This window comes from Hoplias malabaricus, chromosome 13, assembly GCF_029633855.1.
Source record: "Hoplias malabaricus isolate fHopMal1 chromosome 13, fHopMal1.hap1, whole genome shotgun sequence".
Taxonomy (NCBI): Eukaryota; Metazoa; Chordata; class Actinopteri; order Characiformes; family Erythrinidae; genus Hoplias; species Hoplias malabaricus.
In genome coordinates, this window is record NC_089812.1 from 7,705,514 (window position 1) to 7,728,050 (window position 22,537).

At 41.9% G+C, this 22,537-nt stretch overlaps 3 gene segments (V, D, J or C); all 3 read right to left on the minus strand.

Annotated features, from left to right (window-relative positions):
• Window positions 1–443: 443 nt before the first annotated feature.
• On the minus strand, window positions 444–901 carry LOC136665250 (immunoglobulin heavy variable 2-26-like). The segment is given in 2 exon segments: window positions 444–769; window positions 859–901. Coding segments are annotated over 2 exon segments (369 nt in total).
• A 4,988-nt stretch (window positions 902–5,889) lies between these two features.
• On the minus strand, window positions 5,890–6,353 carry LOC136665252 (immunoglobulin heavy variable 2-26-like). The segment is given in 2 exon segments: window positions 5,890–6,215; window positions 6,305–6,353. Coding segments are annotated over 2 exon segments (375 nt in total).
• A 13,561-nt stretch (window positions 6,354–19,914) lies between these two features.
• LOC136665254 (Ig heavy chain V region PJ14-like) lies at window positions 19,915–21,518 on the minus strand. The segment is given in 4 exon segments: window positions 19,915–20,108; window positions 20,779–20,830; window positions 21,070–21,380; window positions 21,479–21,518. Coding segments are annotated over 4 exon segments (597 nt in total).
• Window positions 21,519–22,537: the final 1,019 nt, after the last annotated feature.

Below are 22,537 nucleotides of genomic sequence, written 5' to 3' on the forward strand. Positions count from 1 at the left end.
CAGAACTCTCCACGTCTCTGGGCATCTGAAATGGACTAGTGGTGGAACCTGTACTGGGGTCTGATTAATTAACCTTTCAGAGTGTTTATGGACATACCAGACACCTTTGGTATCTATCCAAATTATTACCAGCATGAAGTTCAAAAGCCAGGGTGTGTGGTGTGTGTGAATAAATTTCTTTGGGTAACTTGGGGAAGTTACTTGTCAGGGGTTTGGGGGGCGGTTTAAACTCCCTTTGTGTTCTTAGAATTTGTCGTAGCATGATATTACTATTAATATTGAAAGAAGATATTCAAATTTGGGGAAAATATATGCTGCTTATTTAATTATATCTTCTTCAGGTACACATCTCATTATTTCAACAAAACACTACGCCGAGGTCTGCACACTGGATAACTAAAAATTAATCAACAGTTTTTGTACAGCACTGTGGTCTTTGTGTATCAGTGTGAGTCTCGTGCGCAGTAATACACAGCTGTGTCTCCAGGCTCCAGATTCTTTCCTTGGAGAGTTACTGTGTTGCTGGACGTGTCTCGAGAGATGGTGAACTTGTTTTTCAGTGAATCCTTAGCAGCTATGCCTCCAGCATAATTAATATGGTTGATCCATTCTAAAGCTTTTCCTGCAGGTTGTCGGATCCAGTTTGTGGCATAATGACTGCTGCTGTCAGTGATAGAAGCTCCAGTAATTTTACAGTTGATGGTCAGAGTCTCTGCTGGTCTGATGACCACTGAGTCTGGCTGGATCATCTCAGTAGCACAGAACACACCTGTGGAAAGAGCAGAAGAAGAAAGATCTGAGTACGTTTGACGCAGTGAATCAGATGAAGTGAAGTGGGGCTTGAGCTGAAAGACTCACGCGAGGCAGCGGTCAGCAGCAGCAGAGAAACTGAACACAACATGTTTGTGCTGTGATTAGAGGATGGACAATGCTGCAGAGAGACACACTGCTCTTATGAGGAGAGTCAGGGGTGATTTACATATCGCTGCTGTGAGACGACAACCTCCTCTCTCCAAAATGGTTACTTTTCAGGAGAAAAACATGAACAACTTTCAATGTGAGTCAATGGAGGAATGTGTCATTCCAACCACTTTTAGAACAAACCTATTGACCTGGTCACTGTGACACTCACATAACGTCAAGGGAAGCTGGTGTTTACAAATTTCATCATACAATTAATAACAGCAATAATGGAGATAGAAGGTTTTGCTCAGACAGTGTTGATGTGAAGTTAAAAGGCTGAAAGACTAGAACTAAAGCAGGTTTTAATGAGTGATATTCCAGATCTTCTGGGTGGATTTAACAAAGCTAAAACTAACCCTATATCAGACGGGTATTTTCAGTAACAGTGTGTGCATTTCACACTTTCATGGCACAAAAAGCTGAAGCTGATTAATTGGTACATGTTGGTAAATGTTTGTTACACACTGTGGACGTTAGACCACACCACATCTGGACGACTTCCACCATCCCATAATTTGTTTTTGTGGTTTATACTGTTTTTGCACCTGTATTAAAACAGTTATTCATCCATAGACACGTCCTCCATCTCCAGAGGTAGAGTTTAAGGACAATCTGAACTGAATGGTTTTCAATGTGAACTTTTACAATAAAGCACAGCTGCCCCCTAGAGGCTGATACTGAGCACTTAACTTCTGCCTGAATTTTATTTCTCCAGGGAGAGATAACATGGAGGGTGTGAAATGTTTGTAAACACAAAGCTCTTCCCAGTATCATCAAGTTCAGTGGCTCATAGAAGTGCATGAAAATGATAAGATTCATTTACACAAACCACACAAACAAATATATAACAAGATTCAAAATCACACACTGCACCTCTACAGCACTGAGAAAACACAACCACTCACCTGTTACTTACTTAATGTCCAGTAAAATGTGCAGTGTTTAAGACGGAGAGAGAAAATGGGGCTCATAACAACTGAACAAGATCAGGTGTCTCACCAAAAACTGTTCCCAACAGATAAGCAACACTTAAGGCTTTACACTCTGAGAGAGAGGAGAAAATCAGTTCAAGTCTCACTTCAGTTCTGAGAAAAAGTTCGGAAATACTGAAGCTACATCTAAGACTCTTTAGTAGACTCTGTTGTAGCTTGTTCTGCTGTATCTGATGAAGTGTATGTGTTTTAAAATGAACAATATATCAACAATATATGGAGTTATCTTTAGTGGCTGAAACATTGAAATGACAGTGTTATTAATTAGAGACACAGAAGTGGAAGGAACTACATCTCCTTCATCCTCCACACTGCAGGGGTTCTTGTACAGCGCTGTAAGCTCTTGAGTCAGTGTGGATGTCGAGCACAGTAATACACCGCCGTGTCAGTGTCCTTCACACTCGTCATCTCCAGATACAGCTGGTCTTTACTGTTGTCTCTGGAGATGGTGAATCTTCCTTGGACAGATTGAGAGTACTGCTTGCTAGCACTGTCATATCTTATGATTGCCACCCATTCTAAGCCTTTTCCAGGAGCCTGTCTAATCCAGCCCATATAGTAGCCGTCAAAGTCTAGTCCAGATGCTGTACAGGTCAGTTTATGAGACACTCCAGGAGAAATGATCGCTGCTTCAGACTGGATCAGTGTTTGACCCCAACACTCTAAAAGAAACAACACATCAATTAATAAAGCAACAGAAAGTCCCTGTGTTTCTCACCGTCCAGTTACTTTACAGAACTAGAACTTGTCGGTTGTTGTTTAGACCGCACCAAAACTTCATGACGTGTCGATACAAATGATACACAATGTCCTTGTATTGACTTTTTGTTCTGTCCACCTTAAATGACCTGTTCTTGGAGCTGACAACAATAACATCCAGTAGAGAAGCAGCAGGATCTTACTTGTAGCGAGGGACATGAACAGAAAGCTCCAGAAGGTCTTCACGTCCATTCTCCAGGTCACTGAGTGGTGTTGATCCAGCATAAAGACTGAGTGGAGACTGGGAATAAAAAGCCTGTAAAGGACTCTGACTTTTTCATAGGTCTCTCACTCTGAACTCTCCCTCCAAATAGCTCCGCCCACTTCTCCACATCCTCTACCACTGCTCTGACACCATTCTTTAAAGGAGTAGCCATTTCCTCCAGTGATTCTCCTTCACCATTTGACACAGGCATTAAACTGACACTCAGTAGCCTTAATAAATCAGACTCTGCACTACACTTAATATAAACATGCCCACCCCATGTGACGGACCCACTCTATGGAGTATAAACTGGTTCATTCAGTGAATGCACTACAATTCTTGGATTCAGACAAATTATGTTTCTGAGAACACCAGCAGATTCTTTGTTTGATTTGGAAATGATCATGTGTTTCTATTTCCTGTCCTCAGTTAGAGCTTCCCTGTGAGGAGTTGGTGTGTTCTCCCCGTGTCCGCGTGGGTTTTTTTCTGGGTGCTCCAGTTTCCTCCCACAGTCCAAAAGCACACGTTGGTAGGTGGATTGGTGACTTAAAAGTGTCCGTAGGTGTGAGTGTGTGAGTGAATGTGTGTGTGTGTGTGTCTGTGTTGCCTTGTGAAGGACTGGCGCCTCCTCCAGGGTGTATTCCCGCCTTGCGCCCAATGATTCCAGGTAGGCTCTGGACCCATCGCGACCCTGAATTGGATAAGCGGTTACAGATAATGAATGAGTTGGAGCTTCCTGACAGCTCCACATCTTTTCAGACCCACAGTGTTGACTCTGTCCTCAGAGCGAAAGAAAATGTAGACAATTCTGGAGAGCTACTGTTGTAACAGCAGAACAAATTGTGCCTACTGTGTGTTTTTATTCAGAAACTCATTTAAGGTGGAACAGTATGTTTGAGTAAGTAGCCAACTGTAGGTTTGTCATATTTTGCCACCTTCCAAATGCCTCCAGATGCTGTGTTTGGCCACAGTGGAGTGGGCAATGGAGGATATAAACTTCTGAGCCTTTTTGGTCAGAGACACTTACTTTGTTGCCATTAATGGATTTGGGGCTCCATATAAAACAAACTATTTCCCAGTGCACAAACAGACCAGAGAGCTAGCAAATGGTGAGAAAGTATCTTCTGAATTTTACAAATAAAGGTGTATTGGATTAAAAGTGTGAACATGGTCTTGAGAGGATTACATACAGTTGTGGATTTGTTTGGATCTGAGGCGAGAGTGGGGCTTGATTTTCTTCTCTCCCTCAAAGACAGAAGCTTTAAATATTCAGTATTGTTTGCAGGTAATTATTTGGGGGTGTTAAGACTTCTGTGTAATATTCTGTGAAAATGTTTGGTTTATGCTCTTTTTCCGTTGAATATCTTGTTCTTTTCTCACCGTTATTGACTGAAAAATTACCCAGTAATGTCCACAACATTTATGTTTGTTTTTGTACCGACTCTCTGAAGTTTTGAATGTGTGTGGCTCTAACGCGGACGCAGTAATACACAGCTGTGTCCTGAAGCTCCATCCTCTGTCCCTGTAAAGTCACTGTGCTGCTGGATGCATCTTTAGAAATACTGAACCTGCTTTTCAGAGAATCTTTTTGGTAAGTGCTCCCACCACCCCAGATGTGGTTAATCCACTCCAGAGGTTTTCCTGCAGGCTGTCGAATCCAACCAGTCGCGTAGTTATCATCAGTCACTGAATATCCAGACACTTTACAGCTGAGGGTCAGAGAGTCTCCTGGCTTTATGACCACTGACCCGGGCTGCCCTAGATCAACATCACATTTCACACCTGCAGCAAAAGAAAGACAAAGGTTAATAGCCTTGTTCATCTCCAGCGTCAACAAACTGCTCAGTTTCAGCTGGACACAGTGATAAATGCTGTGGTGTATGATGGGAGTTTTCTGTATTCCAGTCCATAAAAACACTCACAGGTCACTGCTGTGGTCAGCATCAGCAGAAATGTGAAGAACATGGTGTTGTGTTGAAGACGCTGTCTCAGTCTCCAGTGCAGTGGACAGGAGAAGCTGGTTTTCATACAGAAAGGACGGCGAGGTCACTTTGTATAAAGGAAAGAATGACAGTGTAAGAATGATCTCATCAGTGCTGAGTTTCAGCTCTAAACCACTGTCGCTGTCATTTCCATTTCACATTGTCACTCAGTCACATGGAGTTAGTGAGGTCAGAGCTGTTGTACTCAGCTGCCCTCTAGTGGTCAGGATGGTCATCCAGAGGAATCACAAATACAGCACGTCCACACCATATCAGAGTTGAGCTCGTCCAACAATAATTTGCACAACAAGGGCATCAATAAGGACTTTCCTGCAGTAAGAGCTTCTGTTTCTCTGTGAAGTCTTTACACTAGCTGTTGGAACATTGCTGAGGGGCACTGTGTGGATGATGTTATTCAGAGGATGTTGGAGGTAATGCCACCAGATCAGAACATCTATGGGAAATAATAGCATTCAGGAAAGGCAGGGTCTTGATGAGTGTAGATGTGTCATTATTTTATTACTGAATAGTGGTAGTGCCCTGTCCCCAACAGTTAAACACTGTGTTTGTGTGACATTCCAATCCTCAGACGCTGCTGCTTTATCATTAATACATTGTCTGTTACCATATTTTTATTGCTGTGTTTAAATGCAAGTTAAGACTGTAGTATGCATGGTGGAAGCCATAGGTCACAATGACTAACCACTCTGGGCTGGAGCTTTTATTTCAAATTAACTCATGTGTTGGAACATATACTGGGGTCTGATTAACCAACCTTTCAGAGTGGTTCTGTAAATAATGGACATCAGTGGTTCTCTGGGTAAAATACAACATGCATCCAAACTTTTACTGCCACAAAGTTAAACTCAGTGTGTGTGGTGTAGGGGTGTATTAGTGTCCACTGGTCACTTCCAGTGCACTGTTCACACTTCATCATGGTGTGGAGTGTAGGTGAGTAGTTATTGTACAGCACTGTGGCCTTTGTGTATCAGTGTGAGTCTCGTGCGCAGTAATACACAGCTGTGTCTCCAGGCTCCAGATTCTTTCCTTGGAGAGTTACTGTGTTGCTGGACGTGTCTCGAGAGACGGTGAACTTGTTTTTCAGTGAATCTTTAGCATCTATGCCTCCAGCATAATTAATGCGGTTGATCCATTCTAAAGCTCTTCCTGCAGGTTGTCGGATCCAAGCTGTTCCATAATGACTGCTGCTGTCAGTAATAGAAGCTCCAGTAATTTTACAGTTGATGGTCAGAGTCTCTGCTGGTCTGATGACCACTGAGTCCGGCTGGATCATCTCAGTAGCACAGAACACACCTGTGGAAAGAGCAGAAGAAGAAAGATCTGAGTACGTTTGAAGCAGTGAATCAGACGAAGTGAAGTGGGGCTTGAGCTGAAAGACTCACACGAGGCAGCGGTCAGCAGCAGCAGCAGCAGAGAAACTGAACACAACATGTTTGTGCTGTGTTTAGAGGATGGACACTGCTGCAGAGAGACACACTGCTCTTATGAGGAGAGTCATGGGTGATTTACATATTGCTGCTGTGAGACGACAACCTCCTCTCTCCAAAATGGCTACTTTTCAGGAGAAAAACATGAACAACTTTCAATGTGAGTCAATGGAGGAATGTGACATTCCAAGCACTTTTAGAACAAACCTATTGACCTGGTCACTGTGACACTCACATAATGTCAAGGGAAGCTGGTGTTTACAAATTACATCATACAATTAAAAACAGCATTAATGGAGATATAAGGTTTTGCTCAGACAGTGGTAATGTGAAGTTAAAAGGCTGAAAGTCTAGAACTAAATCTGGTTTTAATGAGGGATGTTCTAGATAACAGAACCCATTTGTAATGATTTTACAGAAAAATTGTAAAGCTCTAATGTGGTATAATGAGCACTGATACTAACAAACCCATGTCTGCTGAAGGACAAAATCCTTGTATCTCCAAAATTGTGACTGTACAGGAGAAAGAAGTACGTTTTGTGTGATTTAATTGAAAGAGATTTTATTCCATTGAAAGAAATTTTATTCGTCCATTCATAGACAACTTAAGTGGCTCTTCATTCTGTAGTAGAGTCATGCCTATATTAGGACTTCCTTTCCTCCAATGTCATTTCAATTCACAGTTATCTCACTTGTAGCATGGACAGAGTGATGTTCACAGTTTCACTTCATAATTCAGAACAGTGACATCACAAACACATCAGATATTGATCCAGTTTTAACAACAGGCTGTGATAGTGGAGTTTCTAAAAACCCCATTCTTTTTTCATCCAGAAATCAAGCTTAGAGCCACAGTTCTGATTATGGGAACTGTGTTAATGTCTCCCACCTGAATATCACTGTGGAATAATCAGCACTATGTTCCTGAACTGTATGTATTTACTCAAAAGTATTTACACTGCATGATGGTTAGGAGTCTGTTTTCATCAATGACATTCTGGTTCATGAGGGAGCTGTAAATCATGTGTATGAGGTGTGTGTGGAGGTCTGGACTCTGTAAGTGAGGTATGTTTTTGTACAGTGCTGTAATGTTTTGTATCAGTGTGGTTCACATGCGCAGTAATAAATCGCTGTGTCTTCAGTCTTCAGTTGGTTCATCTGCAGATACACCTGCATCTTACTGTTGTCTCTGGAGATGGTGAATCTTCCCTTAACAGACTCAGAGTAATATTTAGTGCTACCACTTGGAGCAGAAATAAATGAGATCCATTCTAAGTCTTTTCCAGGAGCCTGTCTAATCCAGGGTATAGCTGCATCACCAACATCAATCCCAGAGAAGGTGCAGGTGAGTGTATGAGAGTTTCCAGGTTTAATGACCGCTGGCTCAGACTCTGTCAGTGTCTGACATCCACAACCTGTCAAAATACACTCAGCTCATCAATTCAGTTTAAACACAAACACACAGCCGTCTGCTGTAAACACACACAGGACATCAGTAACAGATCCACAGCTGAGTCTACTCACTGATTATAGTCATTAATGTGGAAATCAGCTGGAACATGCGTCTCGGTCTCATGGCTGTTCCTGAAAAGTCAAACCCTGGTGAGAATAATGCAGTGAGTGTCTGTGTTTATAGAGGAAAGGTTTAATTTGCATGCCCCACCCTCTAAAAATCATCTGTTAGCTGATGTAACTAAGTCGTCAGGCAGTGTTCACCTTCAAGTGTGTTGAGCCTCAATAACGTTGCTAGCGGCAGTCTGAAAAGAAGCAGTGGAGTTTCACATGTTGGAGCAAGGTGATGCTACTCTTCATTCTCCGTGCTCAGAGGCATCATGTGACTGGGGGGGTCTTAACCAATGGGCGGATTTTGCAGTGCTTTTATTAACCTTAACCCAACCCTTAACTCAAAACTACATTTACATTTACATCATTTAGAAGACGCTCTTATCCAGAGCAACTCACAAAAGTGCTTAGTGTTCAGACAGAATGTGTAGCTAGTACACACTAGTGATCACAGTAACCCTAGACCTAACTCTACATCAGAAGTTTCATTAACAGAGTGTGAACTGAACACTTCAGCTGCAGAAAAAGCTGAAACAGGTTTATTGGTCCTTGTTGGTGAGTGTGATTTACAGCATCCCATTATTACTTTTTGTGGGTCTCATTGTTTTGTCTGTATTGAATGATTTTGAAGGTGAACTTTTTCAGTAAAGCACAGATGCCCCCTAGAGGCCGATACTGAGCACTTCATCTCTGTCTGAAACTCTGTGTGTGTTATTTCAGCAGGGAGAGGTAAAATGGAGGGTGTGAAATCTTTGTAAACACAAAGCTCTTCCCAGTATCATCAGGTTCAGTGGCTCATAGAATTGCATCATTGAAAATAATACGATTAATTTACACAATTCACACTACACATTTACAGCACTGATAAAGCACAACCGCTCTAAGTAAATAGTGCAGTTTTTGAGGAAAATGGGGCTCATAACAACTGAACAAGATCAATTGTCCCCAACTGATAAACAGCACTTAAGGCTTTACACTCTGAGAGAGAGGAGAAAATCCAGCTCCAGTCTCACTTCAGATCTCAGAAAAAGACTCTTTAGTAGACTCTGTTGTAGCTTGTTCTGCTGTAACTGATGAAGTGTATGTGTTTTAAAATGAAAAATATATCAACAATATATGGCGTTAACTTTAGTGGCTGAAACATTGAAATGACAGTGTTATTAATTAGAAACACAGAAATGGAAGAAACTACATCTCCTTCATCCTCCACACTGCAGGGGTTCTTGTACAGCGCTGTAAGCTCTTGTGTCAGTGTGGGTCTCGAGCACAGTAATACACCGCCGTGTCAGTGTCCTTCACACTCGTCATCTCCAGGTACAGCTGGTCTTTACTGTTGTCTCTGGAGATGGTGAATCTTCCTTGGACAGATTGAGAGTAGTGCTTGCTAGCACTGTCATATCTTATGATTGCCACCCATTCTAAGCCTTTTCCAGGAGCCTGTCTAATCCAGTTCATCCAGTAGCTATCAAAGTCTAGTCCAGATGCTGTACAGGTCAGTTTATGAGACCCTCCAGGAGAAATGACCGCTGCTTCAGACTGGATCAGTGTTTGACCCCAACACTCTAAAAGAAACAACACATCAATTAATAAAGCAACAGAACGTCCCTGTGTTTCCCACCGTCCAGTTACTTTACAGAACTAGAACATGTCAGTTGTTGTTTAGACTGCACCAAAACTTCATGATGTGTCAATACAAATGATACACAATGTCCTTGTATTGACTTTTTGTGCTGTCCACCTTAAATGACCTGTTCTTTGAGCTGACAACAATAGCATCCAGTAGAGAAGCAGCAGGATCTTACTTGTAGCGAGGGACATGAACAGAAAGCTCCAGAAGGTCTTCACATCCATTCTCCAGGTCACTGAGTGGTGTTGATCCAGCATAAAGACTGAGTGGAGTCTGGGAATAAAAAGCCTGTAAAGGACTCTGACTTTGCATAGGTCTCTCACTCTGAAGACCCCCTCCAAACAGCTCCGCCCACTTCTCCACATCCTCTACCACTGCTCTGACACCATTCTTTAAAGGAGCAGCCATTTCCTCCAGTGATTCTCCTTCACCATACGACACAGACGTTATACTGACACCTAGTGGCCTGAATATATCAGACTCTGCACTACACTTAATATAAACATGCCCACCCCCATGTGAGGGAACCACTCTATGGAGTATAAACTGGTTCATTCTGTGAATGCACTACATTTCTTGGATTCAGACAATTGATGTTTCTGAGAACACCAGCAGGTTCTTTTCTGTTTTGGAAATGATCATCTTGTGTGTCTATTTCCTGTCCTCAGTTAAAGCTTCCTGACAGCTCCACATCTTTTCAGACCCACAGTTTTGACTCTGTCCTCAGAGTGAAAGAAAATGTAGACAATTCTGGAGAGCTACTGTTGTCACAGCAGAACAAATTGTGCCTACTGTGTGTTTTTATTCATAAACTCCTTTAAGGTGGAACAGTATGTTTGAGTAAGTAGCCAACTGTAGGTTTGTCATATTTTGCCACCTTCCAAATGCATCCAGATGCTGTGTCTTGGCCACAGTGGAGTGGGCAATGGAGGATATAAACTTCTGAGCCTTTTTGGACAGAGACACTTAGTTTGTTGACATTAATGGATTTGGGGCTCCATATAAAACAAACTATTTTCCAGTGCACAAACAGACCAGAGAGCTAGTAAATGGTGAGAAAGTATCTTCTGAATTTTACAAATAAAGGTGTACTGGATTAAAAGTGTGAACATGGTCTTGAAAGGATTACACACCTTTATGGGTTTGTTTGGATCTGAGGCGAGAGTGGGGCTTGATTTTCTTCTCTCCCTCAAAGACAGAAGCTTTAAATATTCAGTATTGTTTGCAGGTAATTATTTGGGGATGTTAAGACTTCTGTGTAATATTCTGTGAAAATGTTTGGTTTCTGCTCTTTTTCTGCTGAATATGTTGTTCTTTTCTCACCGTTATTGACTGAAAAACTACCCAGTAATGTCCACAACATCTGTTTTTTGTTTTTGTACAGACTCTCTGATGTTTTGAATGTGTGTGGGTCTAACGCGGACGCAGTAATACACAGCTGTGTCCTGAAGCTCCATCCTCTGTCCCTGTAAAGTCACTGTGCTGCTGGTTGCATCTTTAGAAATACTGAACCTGCTTTTCAGAGAGTCTTATGCTCCCACCACCCCAGATGTGGTTAATCCACTCCAGAGGTTTTCCTGCAGGCTGTCGAATCCAACCAGTCGCGTAGTTATCATCAGTAACTGAATATCCAGACACTTTACAGCTGAGGGTCAGAGAGTCTCCTGGCTTTATGACCACTGACCCGGGCTGCCCTAGATCAACATCACATTTCACACCTGCAGCAAAAGAAAGACAAAGGTTAATAGCCTTGTTCATCTCCAGCATCAACAAACTGCTCAGTTCCAGCTGGACACAGTGATAAATGCTGTGGTGTGTGATGGGATTTTTCTGTATTCCAGTCCATAAAGACACTCACAGGTCACTGCTGTGGTCAGCATCAGCAGAAATGTGAAGAACATGGTGCTGTGTTGAAGACACTGTCTCAGTCTCCAGTGCAGTGGACAGGAGAAGCTGGTTTTCATACAGAAAGGACGGCGAGGTCACTTTGCATAAAGGACAGAAAGACAGTGTAAGAATGACCTCATCAGTGCGGAGTTTCAGCTCTAAACCACTGTTGCTGTAATTTCCATTTCCACAATGTCACTCAGTCACATGGAGTTAGTGAGGTCAGAGCTGTTGCACTCAGCTGCCCTCTAGTGGTCAGGATGGACATCCAGAGGAGTCACAAATACAGCACGTCCACGCCATATCAGAGTTGAGTTTGTCCAACAATCATTTGCACAACAAGGGCATCAATAAGGACTTTCCTGCAGTAAGAGCTTCTGTTTCTCTGTGAAGTCTTTACACTAGCTGTTGGAACATTGCTTAGGGACACAGTGTGGATGATGTTATTCAGAGGATGTTGAATGTCACCAGATCAGAACATCTATGGGAAATAAGAGCATTCAGGAAAGGCAGGGTATTGATGAATGTTGATGTGTCATTATTTTATTACTGAATAGGGATAGTGTCCTTAAACAGTTAAACACTATGTTTGTGTGACATTCCAATCCTCAGATACCACTGCTTTATCATTAATACATTGTCAGTTACCGAATTTTTATTGCTGTGTTCAAATGCAAGTTGAGACTGTAGTATGCACGGTGGAAGCCATAGGTCACAATGACTAACCACTCTGGGCTGGAGCTTATTTGAAATGGACTCATGTGTTGGAACATATACTGGGGTCCGATTAACCAACCTTTCAGAGTGGTTCTGTAAATAATGGACATCAGTGGTGTTCTGGGTAAAATACAACATGCATCCAAACTTTTACCATAAGGTTAAAAAACCCAGTGTGTGTGGTGTAGGGGTGTATTAGTGTCCACTGGTCACTTCTAGTGCACTGTTCACACTTCTTCATGGTGTGGAGTGTAGGTGAGTAGTTATTGTACAGCACTGTGGCCTTTGTGTATCAGTGTGTGTATCGAGCGCAGTAATACACAGCTGTGTCTCCAGGCTCCAGATTCTTTCCTTGGAGAGTTACTGTGTTGCTGGACGTGTCTCGAGAGATGGTGAACTTGTTTTTCAGTGAATCTTGAGCACGTATATCCCCATCATAATAAATGAGGTTGATCCATTCTAAAGCTCTTCCTGCAGGTTGTCGGATTCAAGCTGTTCCAAAATGACTGCTGCTGTCAGTGATAGAAGCTCCAGTAATTTTACAGTTGATGGTCAGAGTCTCTGCTGGTCTGATGACCACTGAGTCCGGCTGGATCATCTCAGTAGCACAGAACACACCTGTGGAAAGAGCAGAAGAAGAAAGATCTGAGTACGTTTGAAGCAGTGAATCAGACGAAGTGAAGTGGGGCTTGAGCTGAAAGACTCACACGAGGCAGCGGTCAGCAGCAGCAGAGAAACTGAACACAACATGTTTGTGCTGTGTTTAGAGGATGGAGGCTGCTGCAGAGAGACACACTGCTCTTATGAGGAGAGTCAGGGGTGATTTACATATGAAGGGAAAAGTCTGAATGACTGGAAATGAAACACGTCAACAAAACATAGTTGGTCTGACCCTGGGTTTTTCACACACACAACTGCAGGAAATAAACCCTTCATGCCGTATAAAGTTATAGGTGTTTTCCCTCTTGCGGCTGAAATAGACACTGCATCCTCAATCACGCAAAACAACACTGTACATACAGCATTAGATCAAATACACACTTGTTTGAGGTGTACTACAATCCTCATTTCTGAGAAAAGGAACATTGTAAGATTCTGAAAAACATCTTCTCTTTTGAATAATGTAAGGACTATGAGTGAGAATGAATCAGTGAACAATCCGGATGTTTAAAAGTTGTGTTCCTAAATGGGTTGAATCCTCAGGTCACCCACTGTGAGGAGTGTGGTGTGTTCTTGAGTGTGGAATAACTCTGTACTGAATGGCCATGTTGTCTGTTAAAGGAAGGCAGTGTGCTCTCAGACTGTGACACAGAGCTGTAGAATGATAATAAACACAGCTGGGGAGTTTTTGTTCAGCACAATAAGGCCCAGTGTCACTGTGGCTATCGAGCACAGTAATAAACAGCAGTGTCCTCACTCCTCAGACTGTTTAAATGAAGGTAGATTTGACTTTTGCTGTTGTCTCTGGAGACGCTGAATCGTCCTTTCAGTGCTGAGGAAAAGTAAATGTTACTGCTGTCATAAATGTGTGCAATCCATTCCAGTGCTTTCCCAGGAGCCTGTCTGATCCAACTCATCCAATAGTCACTGAATGTGAATCCAGAGCCAGTACAGGTCAGTGTGTAAGACCCTCCAGGACTTATGACCACCGGCTCAGACTCGGTCAGTGTCTGACCACTCACACCTGCAGGAATAAGACGTATTAATAATTCACAGATCAGAAAATCCAGAATCATGTTCAATCGGTGCTCATTCTCCTCTGAGCTCTGAAATGATGTTTTACAGTTCTGACAGACATATTGGACATTGGGCATGGTCTCGTGGGAGCAGATATAATCTCACAATGACATCATCAGGAGATGGAAGAGGCCTCCAGCAAAGGCTGTATTGGAAAATATCTGTCAGAAATTGATAATTTTGATAATTCATTGTGAGTAATCATTATTTACTGCATGTTCAAATATATGTTAAAATGGTATAATGAATGGTGTAAGCCACAGAACTGACCACTTCTCTAGGCATCTGAAATGTACTTATGTAGTGGAACATTAATTAGGGTCTGATTAACCAACCTTTCAGAATGTTTCTGTAAATGATGGACATCAGTGGCTCTCTGGGTAAAATTAAACATGCATCAAATTGTTACCAGTTTGAAGTTTAAAACCCTGTGTGAATGTGTGACTTAGAGGTGTATTAGTGACCATTAGTGACTTCCAGTCCATTGCACTTGGTGTGGAGTGTAGGTGAGTAGTTATTGTACAGCACTGTGGCCTTTGTGTATCAGTGTGATTGTCGTGTGCAGTAATACACAGCAGAGAAACTGAACACAACATGTTTCTGCTGTGTTTAGAGGATGGACACTGCTGCAGAGAGACACGCTGCTCTTATGAGGAGAGTCAGGGGTGATTCGCTGCTGTGAGACAACAACCTCCTCTCTCCAAAATGGTTACTTTTTAGGAGAAAAACATAATCAACTTTCAATGTGAGTCAATGGAGAAATGTGTAATTCCCAGCACTTTTAGAACAAACCTATTGACCTGGTCACTGTGACACTCACATAATGTCAAGGGAAGCTGGTGTTTACAAATTTCATCATACAATTAATAACAGCAATAATGGAGATACAAGGTTTTGCTCTGACAGTGGTGAAAGACTAGAACTAAAGCTGGTTTTAATGAGTGATGTTCCAGATGTTCTGGGTGGATTTAACAAAGCTAAAACTAACCCTATATCAGATGGGTATTTTCAGTAACAGTGTGTGCATTTCATACTTTCATGGCACAAAAAGCTGAAGCTGAGTAATTGGTACATGTTGGTAAATGTGTGTTACACAATGTGGACGTTAGACCACACCACATCTGGACGACTTCCACCATCCCATAATTTGTTTTTGTGATTTATACTGTTTTGTGTTATTCCTCCATAGACACGTCCTCCATCTCCAGAGGCAGAGTTTAAGGACAATTTGAACTGAATGGTTTTAAATGTGAACATTTACAGTAAAGCACAGCTGCCCCCTAGAGGCTGATACTGAGCACTTCACTTCTGCCTGAAACTCTGTGTGTTATTTCACCAGGGAGAGGTAAAATGGAGGGTGTGAAATGTTTGTAAACACAAAGCTCTTCCCAGTATCATCAGGTTCAGTGGCTCATAGAAGTGCATGAAAAATGATAAGATTCATTTACACAAACCACACAAACAAATATATAACAAGAATCCAAATTACACACTGCACCTCTACAGCACTGAGAAAACACCACCACTCACCTGTTACTTACTTAATGTCCAGTAAAAAGTGCAGTGTTCAACACAGAGAGAAAATGGGGCTCATAACAACTGAACAAGATCAGGTGTCTCACCAAAAACTGTTCCCAACAGATAAACAACACTTAAGGCTTTACACTCTGAGAGAGAGGAGAAAATCCAGCTCCAGTCTCACTTCAGATCTGAGAAAAAGTTCAGAAATGCTGAAGCACCGTCTAAGACTCTTTGGTAGACTCTGTTGTAGCTTGTTCTGCTGTAACTTATGAAGTGTATGTATTTTGAAATGAACACTATATCAGCAATATACATTTAGTTTTAGTTAAACATTGAAATGACAGTGTTATTAATTAGAGACACAGAAAAAATGGAACTACATCTCCTTCATCCTCCACACTGCAGGGGTTCTTGTACAGCGCTGTAAGCTCTTGTGTCAGTGTGGGTCTCGAGCACAGTAATACACCGCCATGTCAGTGTCCTTCACACTCGTCATCTCCAGATACAGCTGGTCTTTACTGTTGTCTCTGGAGATGGTGAATCTTCCTTGGACAGATTGAGAGTAGTACTTGCTACTGCTGTCACTGTTAATAGCTGCGACCCATTCTAAGCCTTTTCCAGGAGCCTGTCTAATCCAGCCCATCCAGTTGCCATCAAAGTTTAGTCCAGATGCTGTACAGGTCAGTTTATGTGACCCTCCAGGAGAAATGACCGCTGCTTCAGATTGGATCAGCGTTTGACCCCAACACTCTAAAAGAAACAACACATCAATTAATAAAGCAACAGAACGTCCCTGTGTTTCTCACCGTCCAGTTACTTTACAGAACTAGAACATGTCAGTTGTTGTTTAGACCGCACCAAAACTTCATGACGTGTCGATACAAATGATACACAATGTCCTTGTATTGACTGTTTGTTCTGTCCACCTTAAATAACCTGTTCTTGGAGCTGACAACAATAACATCCAGTAGAGAAGCAGCAGGATCTTACTTGTAGTGAGGGACATGAACAGAAAGCTCCAGAAGGTCTTCACGTCCATTCTCCAGGTCACTGAGTGGTGTTGATCCAGCATAAAGACTGAGTGGAGACTGGGAATAAAAAGCCTGTAAAGGACTCTGACTTTGCATAGGTCTCTCCCTCTCAACTCTCCTTCCAAATAGCCCCGCCCACTTCTCTACATCCTCTACCACTGCTCTGACACCATTCTTTAAAGGAGCAGCCATTTCCTCCAGTGATTCTCCTTCACCATTCGACACAGGCATTAAACTAACACTCAGTGGCCTGAATATATCAGACTCTGCACTACACTTAATATAAACATGCCCACCCACATGAGAGGGACCCACTCTATGGAGTATAAACTGGTTCATTCATTTCTTGGACATCAGCAGCTACTTTGTTTAATTTAGACATGTGTTCATTTCCTTTTCTCAGAGATTCCTGGTAGCTCCACATCCTTTCAGACCCCTAGTGTTTAACTGTCTTCTCACGGCTGAAGTTTGAACAGACACAGCTGTGGATTTGTTTGATACTGAAGTGAGAGTGAAGCTTGATTTTCTCCTCTCTCTCAGACAGAAGCTTTAAGTAAGTGTTTTCCTGTTGTAGAATTAGTTTCTACTCCTCTGTGAAGGCTTTACACTTGTGTTAAAACATGCAGGGGATCAGCAGAAATCAGTTTGTGTAACAATCCAACCCTCACCCACCACTGCATTAACATTAATACACTGTCAGTTATTATTTATTGCTGTGTGTTCAAATGGAAGTTAAATCTATACTATGCACAGTGGAAGCCATACGTCACAGAGCTGTCCACTCTGGGCTGGAGCTTATTTAAAATGTTCTTATTTAACACTGTTCTTATGAAGAGATTCAGGGGTGATTTGCATATCGCTGCTGTGAGACAACCTCTCTCCTGCAAAAGATTCTTCACGTGTTCAGAGTTCTATATGGAAGCATATTCATTATTAAGGAACCCTTGAAGAACCATAATTTTTAATTATGTATCACCTAGATCCTGGAGAAACAATGTTTCCTTTCATTATGTACCATACGCTGTATATGGCTGAAATAACAAAATCCACTAGATTTGACTAGACTTGACTAGACGATACTTCAGGGAATGTAAGGGTCATCTCGTGCCACCGGCTGCCAGCAGGGGGCGAAGGAAGGGAGGCACTGATACTCTGGGAGACTCAATGTCCCAGAATACCAAGGGGTAATTAGTGCCAACCAAATGTACCTGCTGGCCCTTGCTTTTAAGATTGTGGCAAACAGTACACCTCTGTCATAGCTTTGTTGACGTTTGACTGGTATGGTTTAACCCCCTGGGGCTGCAGAAAAGAAAGGGAAAATGGGTTTAGCTCAACTCAAAAAGAAGGGGAAAAAGAATGCAAGAAGAGTTAGCACAATTAAGAGGGAGGGAATAATAATAAATAAATGCTGTGATAAATGCTGTGTTGTGTGATGGGAGTTTTCTGTATTCCAGTCCATAAAGACACTAACAGGTCACTGCTGTGGTCAGCATCAGCAGAAATGTGAAGAACATGGTGCTGTGTTGAAGACATTGTCTCAGTCTCCAGTGCAGTGGACAGGAGAAGCAGCATATGTGTATAATAAAATCTTGGAATTCCAATGAAGTGTATAAAATCAGAAATGTTGACATTGTGTAATGTCACTGTACTTTAACTGGTTGTGGAATAAAATACTCAGATTCCTACTGAGTAAAGTTGATGTTGGAGTGTTAACTGACACCCACTGTGGGTTTCCTGTGTATAGACAAGAACAGGAACAGCTTCAGTTTGTTCAGTGTGTGGTTTTTGTTCAGCTGCTCCATCATCTCCATCACTGTGGTCTCGAGCGCAGTAATAAACAGCAGTGTCCTCCACCCTCAGACTCTTGGCCTGTAAGAACTGTGTACTCGTGGAAACATCTTCAGTCATCACAAAGTGGTCCTTCATGGAGTCTGCATATGTTGCAGCATTGTTACCAGTGTTCATCCATCCCATCCATTCCAGAGCTTTCCCTGGTCTCTGCCTTATCCAGTGAATGTTGTAGCTCGTCATGCTATAACCACTTATTTTACAAGAGAACTTCACACTTTCCCCAGGTTTCTTCACCTCAGCAGAAGACTGGTCGAGAAGGATCTCAGCACTTACAGCATCCGAGGAAAATCAAGCAAGAAACAGTTAAGAACAATCCAGAAGGTTTTGAACCATACTCTGAGTCAAGCGTACCTTGTGTTATCATCAGTACAACAACACAGCACTGAGCAAAGCTTAGACCCATGAAGATCATGTTTAATGGCTGAAAATGGACAGATCCACTTCTGAGGAATGAAGTGATATCAGCATTAACCAATAGCTAACTGTTTTTATCTGCAGCCCAGAATACAGATGTGGATTTACATAAACACACATTTGTCCAATAGAATATGTTGTGTTGTCCTGCAGTAAGTGAAAAATATTGCCTCCTAGTGTTAAGGCTTGATATTTACATCTCCGTGTTTTACAGCTGCAGTGCAGATTCACTGGGGTCCAGTCTCAGTGGAATACACCAGCTGTTCTACAGTAGTGGGCCAGGGCTGGAATAGTGGAGTGTTTCCTGATGTTTATATCACTGCATTAAATGAGCACCATGTGTTAAAATGTAAAAATGAATCACACAGGATCATATGTTTTTTGGGAAGTATTTTTCTATATATATTTTACTTTACAAGTTAATCCTGTTTCAGAATCAGGTAAATCATCAACCTGAGACTTAACTTCAAACTGGACTGTTGCTATTTGACATATGGGCTGTCAATTAAAGGTTGATAATTAATATGGAATATGTTGGAAGAAATAATACTCTTTTCCCAAAATTAAAGAAATTGACTGAGAAAATGGAAAGTGTAACTGTCATTTTAATAACTTTCTTCTATATGTTATTAAAGAATGTTATTAGGAACAAGATTTTAATTACTCTTTATATTCCCCCCTAATGAAACGATTGGACTGAAAGTAATCTCAGCACATTTTCAGAATTCTCCAAAAGAAAATATTGTAAAGATCCAGCAATCAGAAATATATGCTCTGGTGGTTTGTGTTTGTGTGTGTGTGTGTGTGTGTGTGTGTGTGTGGAATCTGGACAGAGCAGTGTATTCGGCGAACTGGATGTTGGGGATATGGTCAGTCGTATCCGTTTGTGAATTTGGCTGTAGATGTCTGTCAGGTCGTCTCTCTTTAATGTTGGTAGAACTGTGTCCTGAATCTTATAAAATGATCAACACTACAGTCTCAGTCTTCTTTTTTTAGCAGCACTTTGCCCACGACCCATGTTCTTTAACGTCTGGGTGAAATGAAAAAGTACAAAACAGTGAGGACCCTGGTTCTAGAGACTTGACTGTGGGTTTTTGTAAGCCGGGTGTGTTAGTTTGTGTCACTGTGAGCCTCTCTCTCTGGCGCAGTAATACACAGCTGTGTACCCAGTGTCCAGGCTCTGTCCATGTAATGTTACTGTGTTTGTCCAAGTGGCTCTAGAGATCATTGTAAATTAGGGTCCAAACGCTGCTGATATATCCGATCCACTTCAAAGCTTTTCCTGAAGGTTGTCGGCTCCAACCTGCATTCTTACTAGTAACTGAATACGAGACCTTGCAGTCGATGGTCAGAGCCTGGTCTGGACGGACCACCACAGAAGCAGGCTGGGTCAGTTCTACACAGTGGACACCTGTGGATCAGAAATACACAGAGATACAAAGTGATTAGATTCATCATCTTTGGCATGAACATAATTTCTATAGTGTTGAGTGTTGTTTACCGTGGATCTGACAGGAAGCATCTGCCAGCAGGAGCAGTAGAGATGTAGAGAACATGGTTGGTGTTGAAGTGTGGGTTGAAGCTTGAGCTGTGGGATCTTCTCTGTTCTCCACACTTTAATAGAGAGAGTCTGATCTCCTAAATACACATATTTCCAGTGGGAGGAAGCTGGTATTTGTTAATATAATGACCCATGAGAGGCTAAGCTAATTAAAGTGTACACTAGGGGGCAGTAGCTTAACACAGAACATGTTAGAACACCCACGGCTTGTTTTCAACAGATGTAAGAAGCAACACTTTCCGGAAAAAATACACCTACATATGTGCATACATATAACTTCCTGTAACAGACTGTAGAATGTGCCCAAAAATTTGTAGATACCTCATGTATAATCAGTGAATTCAGCTCTGATGGTAAGGTGTTAGAGCTGTTACAGACACAAACACAAGCTTGGATTCTCTACATGATGTCATTTTACTCTCAGTTCCCTGCAGCTGGTACCTCACACTTGCTGTTAGTGAAAGTTTGAACCAAACAGTTCTCTATCACAAATCAATCTTTCCTCACTCTGTCTTAATACCTGGGAACTCAGCCACATCCTGTCTCTTTCTTCTTTGAAAGTGTGGTGCCACCTACTGGAACATTAAAGAAAAACAAGGGGCCACTGACACTTACACATTGATTCATTCCTATGTAAATATTGGAGATAAATTTTCCAACTCAAATGAGACCTGAAAACATAAACATTGCTGTCGTTAATACTTAATGATATTAATGAAGCTTGGAGGAAAGTTCCAGCTTTAATAAAAAATCTATCTGGACTAAGACAGATGTTCCTAAGTTATTGTACAGTGCTCTCACTCAGCTGTACCACTGTGTCTCTTCTGGTGCAGTAATAAACAGCCGTGTCCCCAGTCTCCAAGCTGCTGATGTCTAAGAAAAGCACGTTGCTGCTGGTGTCTCTGGATATTGTGAAGCGATTCTTAAAGGAAGAGCCAGAGTCTATAGATCCACCACCCCAGATGATCCCAATCCACTCCATGGCTTTTCCTGGAGGTTGTCTGATCCAAGCTGTGCCATAATCAGTGAGGGAATAGCCAGAGATTTGACAGGAAATCTTCACTGATTGTCCAGGAGACTTCACCTGATCAGGAGACGAGCTCAGACTGATGCCATGGACGTCTGCGAAAAGGAAACACATCATTAAACATTTTAGATTTACTGCAATTAGCTTCAAACTGACACATACAGCATATAAACAATGAGCAGAGTCCACTTACATGGTACAGAGACCAACAGGAACAGCAGGGTCCAGCTCATCTTTGCTCTGTGTCTGGGTGCTTGTGTCCAGATGTTTTATACACACTGTGGATATAGTTGGCTTGCAGTGGTGTTGGACTGGAAATTTGCATAATTGCATATGATTAAGGAGGAACTTTTAAAAGTGATTCAACAACATCAACTGGTGGCACTTCAGGTTCAGCCAACACTAATGATTTGTTGTCATTAAATATGTGCAAAAGATAAACCAGGGTCTCACTGCTCACTGATCAATAGTTAATAGACTGATGTATTTGTGCGTGTGTCATTCAGCTCCAGACTGGGCTATGGTTAGTGAAGGAATAGTCAGAACCCCCATAAGACATGGAGGATAAATTTATACTTTATTTCCCAGGTTCATTTTCGCTCCTGATAAAATGATGGGACCAAAACTGACCTCAGCACATTTTCAGAATTCTCAGATTCCATCTGCGCACTCCTACGATTTCCTTCCACAAGGAGTCTTCAGCTAAATTGTTATTTGTACAAAAATTTTAGAAAAAAAAAAAAAAACAACAGAAATATATATAATCTGGGGTTGATATTGTGTCTGTGTGTGTGTGTGTGTGTGTGTGTGTGTGTGTGTGTGTGTGTGTGTGTGTGTCTGTGTGTGTGTGTGTGTGTGTGTGTGTGTGCACAGAGTAGTGTATTTGGTAACAACAGCTTCAAAAACAGTGCCCACGACCTGTGTGTTTGTTTCCTGCTATTACTGGCCATGTATGCTGTGTTCTTCACTTGCAGGGTTTGTGTACAGCTGTGTGTATGAGTTCCACCACTGTGCGTCTCTAGCGCAGTAATACACTGCAGTGTCTTCAGCCTTCAGTTGAGTCATGTGCAGGTAGAAATTGGAGCTGTCCTTGGACGCAATAAACCTGCCCTGAACTGACTGGGCTGAGCTTTTGTTGCTGTCAGAATAATAGTAAATGATCCAATCCGGTCCTTTACCAGGAGCCTGACGGACCCAATACATACTGTAGTCACCCACACTGAACCCACTGCAGGCAAATAAAAAAAATAAA